A 10,352-nucleotide genomic window follows, 5' to 3' on the forward strand; every position below is an offset into this window, starting at 1 on the left:
CCTTCCTTCCTTCCTTCCTTCCTTCCTTCCTTCCTCCCTTCCTTCCTCCCTCCCTCCTTCCCTTCCTTCCTTCCTCCCTTCCTCCCTTCCTCCCTTCCTTTTTCTCTGTCTTACTCTCTTTTTTATCTCTTTCTCTCTCCTCCCTCCCTCCTCTCTCCTCCTTCCCCCCTTCCTTTTTTCTCTATTTTCCTCTTTTTTATCTCTTTCCTCTCTCTTTCTCTTTCTTTCCCCCTCCCCCTTCTCTTCTCTCCTACCCCAGGAGGCCTGTTTTTGAATTTTCATAAGAAATCCACAATGACACAAAAAGCTGACCTCCACACTTCTAGATAACAGGCCCTCTTTTCTTTCCTTCTCAGGCTAGTGTATCAGTCCATAGCACCCACAGCAGGCCCATGTGGTTCCCTGCTTTGTCAATGCTCTCTTGTGTGCCAGGCCACTGGCTGCCCTCAGGGCGGTCCAAAACCAGCCGACTCCCTCCTACCCCAGGCCTCCTCTCCCAGTCCTCATTGGTTGGCTCCCCTCTGCAGCACGGCTACATTGGTGTCAATAGACCTTCTCCACCCCTAGGAAAGAAATAAGAAGCCAGTGTCTGGTGCCTTTCTGCAGCCACAAGGAAAGAGGTGAGAGAAAAACCACCAGCAGGAAGGTGAGTGAGGGGCTGGGGGCCAGCGCGTTCCTGGGCAGCCCCTGCCGCTGGGCTGCGGGTTTTCTAGCTTGCAGCCACCCGTGTCCAATTTCTTTTCTCTGTGCTCGTTTTCTTGCTGAGGGTGCCGGTGGGCTTGGCTCCTTGAGACCCGGCGAGCACCCAGCGTCAGGGGCCTCTGGGCTGGGGCTGTCTCCAGGAGAGGCCAGGGCCGGGGAGTTTGCCTAGGTTTCCCAGAGGTGGCTTTGCCTCTCATTTGAATCCTGGCTCCGGGACGAAGCCCCTGCCTTTCCTTTGCAACCCTTTCGTCCTTTGCTCACTCTCGTGCCTGAAGGGAACTTAGCACTCCTGGGATTGGAGAGCCAGAAGGAACCTTCGAAATAGCTGGGATTCCCAGAGAAGTTCTTTGGGCCCCGGATCTGGGGTGTGAGGGGCCCTCCGGGCCATCTGGTCTAGCCCCCCGCCCTCGCCCCTCCGCAGCCCCCAGGTCCTCCTTCAGACTGTCTTGGCTCACGATCAAGGGACAGTCTCTAATTCTCTTTTCTCTGGTCGCTGGCCTCATCCATGGACCTAGCTGGGGCACCGCTGCCGCTGCCTCGGTCGTCCCGCACTTGCGATGACACTAGTATCAAGCAAAGCATTTACTGAGCCCTTGCTGGGTGCCAGGTACGCTTCTCCTCCCCTGGACGCTGCTCAGGAGCCTCTGGACCGCTGGAGAAAATCGCTCTCTGCACTTAAGGAGCAGCGCTGCTTGGTTTGGAGAGCAGAACCTTTGGCCTGTGGGCCCCTCCCCCTCATCATCCCTATGGGGAGTCCAGCTTCTTGGGGGGGGGGGCTCTCATGCTTTCCTCCCCTTCTCTCATCTATTTGAGAGGTCAGAGTGGGCAGAGAAGGCTCTGTCTTCAGGAGAGGCGAGAAAAGATTATGTCCAACATTCCCAGGAAGAAAGGAGAGACAAAAAAATGTAGATTTAAGAAAAAGTTCTGATTTTCATGCTTGGTGAAGAGATTCCCCACTTCAGCCAGTGTGGAATATTTGATAGAGAGAAGTGCGAGAGGTTGGGTGGGGGAGGGCAGAGCTGGGCTGGGTTGGGCAGGGTTGGGCTGGGTAGAGCTAGGCTGGGCAGGGCAGGGCTAGGCTGGTCTGGCCAGAGCAAAGCTAGGCTGGGCTGGGCAGGGCTAGGCAGAACTGGGCTAGGCAGGACAGGGAAGGGCTAGGCAAAGCTAGGCTGGTCCAGGCAGGGTTGGGCTGGGCTGAGCTGGGCAGGGTTGGGTTGGGCAGGGCTGGGGTCTTAGGTCTAGATTTGGACAGCCCCTTAGAGGTCATTGAGTCCAGCCCCCTCATCTTACAGTTGAGGAAATGAAGGACAAGAGAAAGCTAATGACTTGCCTAGGGTCACACTGCTAATAAGTCTCTGAGGACTGACTGTGGAAATCCCTACCAGACCAAGAATTGGTCTAAGGCTTTCCCGAGGAGAAAATTTACAAGCTGAATGGATAGTGATGGGGCAATTGGCAAGGTGAAAGCCTCTCCTGGGTCATCTCTGTAACGAGACATTGTGCATTGGATGGACAAGCACAGCTGATGTCTACACGGCCCCAGAAGGTGCAGGGAGCTTTACAGCTGTCACTGCCTTTGAGCCCAGCTGCCACAGAGGCCCCAGTGATTCCCCAAGTATCACAGAGCTGGGAAGTGTCTAAGGCAGGATCTGAACCCAGGTCTTCCTAGCCCCAAGGCCATCCAGCACTCAATCCACTTGGCCTCGCTGCTCTCTCCTAGGGTTCGCAGAACACATGCCCCTTGGGGTGGCCCCTTGGTGGGGTCGGGTTGGGCTGGCAGCCTGTAGTCTGCGCTTACATTTGCTGGACTGCTTTCTTTCCTCATTGATTCTTTGTCCCAAGGGATGGCTCTGGGAGGGGGGAGCTGTCCATTCCAAAATGGTCGGAGGGATCTAGTTAGATGTTGGTGGGAGTGAGCTCCTGGAGCCACATGACCCAGAGGCCCCCCAGCGGGACAGAGCTGTGTAGGAACCTGGCCAGCTCTCTCCTCCGGCCCTTGGCCTGGGGCCTCCTGCTCCTTCTGAGGAGCAGCCCGCCCCTATGAGGGACCCTTGAGCAGGGACTCTCTGCACCTTCAGGTTGGTTTGTTTAATTCTTAAGATCGTGGATGTGGGGCCACCAAGTACATTTTACAGAGGAGGAAACTGAGGCCCAGGAGAGAAATGACTAAATGGGGTTTGAGCCCCGTGTGTGGGCCAGTCTCTGGCTTGTCTCGGGGAAGGGAAAGCTGACTTTACTTTCCAGTCAAGCGCTGCCTCCTCCATGAAGCCCTTCTTTGTTCCTCCTAGGGTCCCTCTCTGCCCGGGTCTCTGCCACCACTCCATCCCCTCCCCCTAAAAAAAAGGCCTCTGGTATAAAGTCAGAGAAAGGAGGAAATATAGCTAGGCCCGTGCCCCTTTGTGAAGGCGCCTGGAGGTCAAAGCAGCATGACCCGGCACCTCGAGGTCAGGGGTCAGGCAGGACCTGGGTTGGGGGCTTCTAGAAGACAGAGCAGGGGTCAGGTCGGGGGTGGGGGGGCAGCCATGGCTCGTCTAGGCTTCTTGGCTAGGATTCTCTCCAGAGAGAGCCTAGAATGGTGCCAGGGGACTGTTTGCAAGGGGACACTTCAGGTAATTTTCTACTCCACATCGACTCAACCTGAAAAGAGTAATTTAATTGTTGTTATGAAGGAAACACAGTTCTCACTAGGAGAAGCAGCCAGTTTCTTTAGAACACCCAGGCAGGACCTTGGATTCCCTGGCCTTCCTTTTGGCCTGGGGCAGTTTTCCTTTTCTTGAAGGTTTGATTATTCCCTGGATGCTGGTGGAGCAAGAGGAGCTGGGTTTGGGTCCCCTTTCTTCCATTTGTAACCTCCTTGGGGGATAAGGGAAAAGGTGGGGGTCAGAGGAGCTGAGGGCTCGAGGGTCTGGGCCTCTGTGATCTGCTGGTCTATCCCGGAGGACCTCTGACCCCATGAGATGGACTGAAGAGGCCACTGGTGGGAAAGCCATCAGAAAGGACTCGTGGCCATTGTGCTGTCAGGATCCCCGCCATCCTCGCATTCACACTCTGTAACTAGAGATGGGGGGTGGGGCAGAGCAGAAAGGACCGCTCTGCAAACAGGGCCGGCGGGAGGCCTAAAGAAACCGTGCGTTTTCTTGTTTGTTGTGTCCAGGAGGAGCTGATCTTCGCCATGTCGGACCTGGAGAAAGCCATGATGGCCATCATCGAGACATTCCACCAGTACTCCGGCAAAGAGGGTGACAAACACAAGCTGAAGAAGTCAGAGCTAAAAGAGCTCATCAACAGTGAGCTCTCCCACTTCTTAGGGGTCAGTGTCACCTCCCTGGTCCTCCCCCACTTCTGACCCTCCCAGCCTCAGGGGCTTCATTCCCTCTGCACTTCAACGGACTAGGGATTCGAGTGGTGATGGGGAAGGCTAGCATTCCTGGAGCTTTTCAGGAAGGCCTGACATGAATACAAAGCACTCTACCCCAGGTTCCATTCTTGGGCCCATTTTCCTGATGAGAAATGAGGCTGTGGAGGTGACTGCTGTCCCAAGGTCACACAGCTAATTTGTGTTGGAGGCGAGGTTTGAACCCAGATCTTTCTGACACTGAGCCCAGCACTGTGCCTGTCCAAAGAAAATCCAGAAACAAAACAAAACCCCAAATTGCGCGAGCCTCGGAGCGGTCTGTTGTAAATGAGGGAATGGACGGTGGAGGGTGGTCTACGCCCTCTGCCTCTTGAAACCGTGTGACTGTGTCTCCTCCCGCTTCACGGATGTTGCCAGGGCCCCCCCACCCCCTTAAGCCTTTGAGTCCTGTTTTCTGCTGCCTTGGATGCCGGCCTAGTTACACTGACTGCATCCTGGGATGCTATAATTAGCTCTGTGAGTTCAAGCTGTCCTCAGATGCAATGAGTCATCGGAGCCAGCTTAGGAGGGAACAAGTGGGCCTTCTCCTCCTGCCACAGGTTCAGGGTTGGGCCTGGCCCTTCACAGACCCATGCCTGGGGGGAGGGGCTCTTCCCGGGGCTGGGATGGTCCGGGGGCCTGAAGTTGGGTCTTCCTGGATCTATCCACCAAGCGTCGGAGGCTTATTTGGGAAACGTGGGCCTGGACGAGAAGGCAGGTGAGTGACGGGACGAGAGGGGCACGTGATAGAAGGACAGGGAGACTCACAGAATGCACTAAAAAAACCCCAGGAGGGAAAGTCTGCGTGTGTGAGGCAGGAGAAGGGGGAGGGGTCTCGGCCTGGAGTCCTGCATGACCACCAGCTGTACACAGCTTGACATCTGCACCCACGGTGGGTGTTCCATGATTGAGGAGAGGGATCATGGGTCTGGAGCTGAAAAGGACTTTAAAGGCCACCTGTTCCAACCTACTCATTTTATGAATGAGGAAACTGAGGCTCAGGGCTTTCGGGTCATTGATCTAAAGCTGAAAACGACATCTGAGGGCAGCTAGTCCCATTCTCCCATTTTACAGATGAGAAAACTGAGGCCCAGAGACTGGCAGTCAAAGGAGGCTGAGCTGGGGTTCGATCGATCTGGGGACCTCCAACCCCAGTAGCCCCTCCACTGTAAGGGCTGGGTGATCTCTATTTTTGCTAACCTGGGGCCCCACCTTCTTTCCCTCAGGAGATCAAGGAGCAGGAGACAGTGGACAAAGTCATGGAGACCCTGGACGCTGATGGAGACGCTGAGTGCGACTTCCAGGAATTTGTGGCCTTCATTGCCGTGATCACCTCTGCATGCCATGAGTTTTTTGAACACGAGTGAAGCCCCCAAGAAGTTCCATCTGTCACGAAAATCAAGCAAAGATCCACTGGAATTTTAAGCAAAGCAGCAAAGCAGAGCTTGCGGTCTGGTAGGACCCCAGCTGGCCAGCCCCCAAGTAGTTTACTTAGTAGGAAGTTTGATGCGCTTCGTGAAGAGAAACAGGAGAGTTTCTGCCAGGATGGCTCAAAGGGCCTCCTCTTCACTGTCCTGGCAGCTTGCCTTTGTCATCCCTCCCCGTAGAGAACCTCAGGCCCTCCCACTGTCCCATCAGGTCCACACCCACTGGCCAACCACAACCTGCAGAGAAGGCCTCACTTCCTTTTGCGAGTGCCAAGGAAAGGCGAGGGGTTTGATCCAAGATGGTTGAGCCTTCCACGGGGCGTGGGGGGCACGGATGGCACCACCCCCGTGGGGGGTGTAGCCCCCATGACCACGAAGTTCCCTTGAGGTTTCCACAGCTCCTCTAAGCCTCCAGCTTTATTTTACTTTAAAATAGGGAGTGTTGCCCCAGGTCAGCCAAGTGGTTTCCCCATCCTCAGATTTGCTTGTGATAGCCAGAAAGGGAAACCAAAGTAATTAGATGATAATATCAACACACAGATGCAAACCAGGACAAGTGGGAGTATTTGTGTGGCCTCTCCCGGGAGCTGAGCCCCTGGAGTGCCAGGCTCTGTCCTTCTCCAGCTTTGTTACTTCAGCGCAAGCACAGTACTGTGCACACAGCAAAGGCTTAATCAATGCTTGTTGGGTGTGGAATGGCCAAGGGTCTGTAGGAGTGGATTTTCCTGATAAGTCATTAGAAACCGACCGAATAATACAAATAAAACTAACAGAACCAAAGCAGGTCAGACATGAATAAAGCACCCTTATAAATGCTGGAAGTATTAACTTTCATCTGTCAAAGTTGTAAAAGAATTCCCAGCCCTTTATGCATTCCCTCATTCTCTCGTTCATTCACTCATTTACTCATTCATTCAACAACCATTCCTCTTGGGTGAGTCACTTGACTCCCGATTTTTCTCTTGGTATTTCAGTATTTCTTCTGGTGGTGAGAACAGCTGTGATGAGGCAGGGAGGTGGGTAGCATATAACTACAGTGGAAAGTGCCCCGGATCAGGGATCAGAAGGCCCTGGTTCTGCTCCTCTTTCTTCTCACATTTTGCCGCGTGACCTTGGGCAAGTCTCCCCCCTGGGCTGTAGAAGTGATATCTTTTGTCCTAGCTCTGACCTTCATAAATAGCTGGTCTTACTCTTGAAAAAAAAAAAAAAAAAGCAAAAACAACCAACCAACCAGTGAAAGCAATCCCCAACTTGCTTACAATTTACTTAAGGGGTCTTCACTCTTTCTTTTTTTTCTTGGTGAGGCAATTGGGGTCAAGTGACTTGCCCAGGGTCACACAGCTAGTAAGTATCAAGTGTCTGAGGTCAGATTTGAACTCCGGACCTCCTGACTCTAGGCCTGGTGCTCTATTCACTGTGCCACCTAGCTGCCCCATGGGGGTGGGGATCATCACTCTTCATCAAAGCTTGAACATCAGTTTCCCAGATTAGACAATTACTAATGCACCCGCTTGGCCTAACTTTGGAGCAGATGAGCCTTGCCGGCACCAGGCATGTTACTCAGCTCCCCAGTGACTCTTCATGCTTCAGGAGTTTGCTGCCTGGCAGATGGACACGCTTCCTTTTCTCCTCAGAGGTTAGGTTTGGTCTCAACTCTGGCACCCTCTCCTTCAGTTTTATGGAATTGTCCTTTGCGGTCTTGGTTATGTGGTTGGATAAGATGAGGCAAGTCGAGAGATGCTGCTCCTGTGGTCCCCCCACTGTGGCAAACCTGATTGAGGGGCGCACGGCCCAGCACGCAGGCACTGGTTAGTCTTCATTTGCCCCCGATGATCACGTGCTCCCAGCCAAGCGTCGGATCCTCCTCTGGCATCATCAAACCTGGATTCCAGGTGGGCCATTTTGCAAAGTCACAGATGCAAGGAAGGATTGGTTAGAAAATGGGAACAGGCGTGTTCTCTGCTTTGTTGAGTTTTGTAACGGTGGGGCCAGCTTTGGAAAGTCGTGGTTGGGTTGACAGTGGACTCTGTATTCTCATCAAATAAAAGCGCCATCCCTCGAGTCTCTTCTCTTCTGGTCTTTTTAAAGCTCCCTGAGTGGGAAGTGGGGGGGGGTGGTCAGGAGCCATGGTTCAGGCAGGTGGCTGGGCTGCGTCATAGCCCTTAGAGGGCCTCCTGTTTTCTGCGTATTTCATAGGACAGCACTGGGCATTGCAATAGGAACTTGGCTGTAAATTAATTTGAACATCAGGGCAGAGAGGTGAGCTGTAAACAAGAGCATTTCAATCGAGATCAAGGTCTCCTTGGCAGAGGATGTCGTGTATAGTTACCTGGAGATCCATCCAAACACTTAGCCAGCCCTCTTAGGCTTTCTCTGTCCATGCAGCAGAACGGCATCTATTGTCTCGGGCCCCCCTCCGCTCAGGCCCTTGGTGTCATTCAGGGAGGCTCTTTTTCCACCATAATCTGGGGCTATTGCCCTATCGGGTTTCTTCTGGCTTTGTTTTGTAAAATCAGACTGTAGCCACTAGCAAACAACACAGATCCCACTTTGTCAAAGCCTCTGATGGATTTCACCCTCCCTGAAAACCCGGCCTCCAGCAAAAGGCTCCTTTAAGGTTAAACCATCTTTTGCAAACAATTAAGGAAGCCTAGCTTGAAGGCATCTTGTGTGACAAAGCTGGGGGTGGGGGGGGGGAGTATCTCTGAGCTGATGCTGTCAAGGGGCTGCTTAAAAACAACAACAAAAAAAAAACTTCATGTCATTTTAGGCTGCATCGTAGAAGCAAATTATCCTGGCGTCGGCAGTAGGTAGCAATAATTCCCCTGATTCTGCTCTGCTTAGAGCAGAGCGCATGATGGAATGGTTTCTCAGATACGGGGCAAGACTGAAACTCCTCCCACAGAGCCAAAGACTCAGGACTTTGGAGCCTAGAGAAGAAAAGGGGTGCGTGCATGTTTATATGTGTGTGTGTGTGTGTGTGTGTGTGCGCGTGTGCAAGGGTGCGTGCACATATCAATCAATCAACAAGCATTCATGAAACTCCTACTCTGCACTGTAATAGGTGCTAGGGCGAGAAAGGCGATGATGAAAGTCTGATGACCATATTCAAATATTTGAAAGGCCATCACATGAGAAAGGGACTAGAGGTGTTATGAGTAGCTCCACTGATTAAGACAAAGGTCAGTGGGCGAACATGACAGGAGGCAGATTTTGGCCCTGTTCAAGGAAGAATCTTTTCATAATTAAACTGGTCTAACAATGAAATGGGCTGTCTTTGTAGGGAGTGAGCTCCCCATCACTTGGAATATCCAAGCAACAGTTGTATGCCCACCTGTGAGGGATGCTGTGAGAGGACTTGTGCTTGCTCTGGAACTCATGTTTCCGATGTGATCTCCTTCTACCACCTCCCAAGGAGCCTGGGGGTGTGGGGGTGTAGAAGCTGGGACCTTTAATTGTTTGCACTCAGAGGTGACAGCAAGCAGAATGAGCCCGTGAAGCATTCAAAGTGAACATGTAGAAAGCATGTAATAAAAGTGAACCCATGGGACAGCTAGGTGGTGCAGTGGATAGAGCACCGGCCCTGAAGTCAGGAGGACCTGAGTTCAAATACGGCCTCAGACCGAACACTTGATAGTTACTAGCTGTTGTGACCCTGGGTCAGTCACTTAACCCCAGTTGCCTAAAAAATAATAATAAATATAAAAATAAAAGTGAACCCACCTCTCTCATCAAGCACACTGGGAAACCTTTCAGAATCCTCTCAGTGGTGCCCTAGAAAACTCACGTGCCTGCTGGACAGCTCCTCAGGACCTTCAAAGGAAAGAGCCTTCAGGTGGCAGCCAAGTGTTCTAAGAGCCAATCACCATCTTCTGGGAAGGAGAAGAGTGTGGTGGCTCCAAGGACACCACATTTTGTGAGCTTCCTTCTTAACCTTTCCTCGCTTTGGGGAGAGACAGCAAACAATGGTGTTTGAATTCCGATGCCGACCCTGCTATTTCCCAGCTGTATGACCTTGAAGAAGTCACCACCTCATTGTGTGTAGATTCTTTCCCCATAAGAAGAGTAGGTTGGTGCATAGAACAATAACTCATAGGTATAGAGCATTTTCCTCACCACCGTCTATGGTGGGTACGAACTGGATTAAATGTTGGCTAGTCTTATCTCTGCAGCGAGGTGGTGCAGTGGATAGAGCACCTGAAGTGGAGTCAGGAAGACTTATCTTCTGAATTCAAGTCTGCCCTTAGGCACTTACTAGCTGTGTGACCCTGAGCAAGTCACTTCACTCTGTTTGCCTCATCTGTAAAATGAGCTACAGAAGGAAATGGCAAACCCCTCCATTCTCTCTAGAGAAAACTCCAAATAGGGTCACGAAGAGTCAGACATGACTGAACAGTCTTATCTCTGATTTACAGATGAAGATACTAAGGCTGTGTGGAGTGTTGGACTTGGAGTCAGAAAGTCCTGAGTTCAAATCTTGTCTCAGATGCTCACAAGGTGTGTGATGCTGGTATGGCATTTAACCTCTCTGAACCTCAGTTTTCTCATCTGCAAAATGAGAGCAATAATAGTTATAGTCTACACCTCCCTAGGTAGTTATGAGGCTCAGATGAGTTAATGCTTGTAAAATGCTTTGCCCATCTTAAAGGGCCATGTAAATGCCGCATATTCTCTCTCTCTCTCTCTCTCTCTCTCTCTCTCTCTCTCTCTCTCTCCAGATAAGAAAACTGAGGTTTTGAGTATTTCACCGACTTGACCATATTTGCATAACCAGTTTCTCAGGTGGAATCTGAAGCCGGATCTCCCAGCTTCACGTTTAGGTGATCCTT

The 10,352-nt window shown here is 51.9% G+C and overlaps 1 protein-coding gene across 2 annotated transcripts in view; it reads left to right on the forward strand.

Annotated features, from left to right (window-relative positions):
- Positions 1 to 6,742, forward strand: part of S100B (S100 calcium binding protein B) — a 12,974-nt gene extending 6,232 nt beyond the window's left edge. Inside the window, exons 2-4 of one of the 2 annotated variants that reach the window (XM_027857467.1) lie at positions 568 to 646; positions 3,857 to 4,012; positions 5,323 to 6,742. In XM_027857467.1, coding sequence (XP_027713268.1) covers positions 3,875 to 4,012; positions 5,323 to 5,463 — 279 coding nt within the window. In that variant the 5' untranslated portion in view covers positions 568 to 646; positions 3,857 to 3,874 and the 3' untranslated portion in view covers positions 5,464 to 6,742. Of the gene's footprint in view, positions 1 to 515; positions 647 to 3,856; positions 4,013 to 5,322 lie in introns of those variants that run through there. The other variant, XM_027857468.1, reaches the window with a different exon arrangement.
- The last annotated feature ends 3,610 nt before the right edge of the window (positions 6,743 to 10,352 follow it).

The sequence above is a fragment of the Vombatus ursinus genome, unplaced genomic scaffold (assembly GCF_900497805.2).
Source record: "Vombatus ursinus unplaced genomic scaffold, bare-nosed wombat genome assembly UNPS02012147.1, whole genome shotgun sequence".
In the NCBI taxonomy this organism is placed as follows: Eukaryota; Metazoa; Chordata; class Mammalia; order Diprotodontia; family Vombatidae; genus Vombatus; species Vombatus ursinus.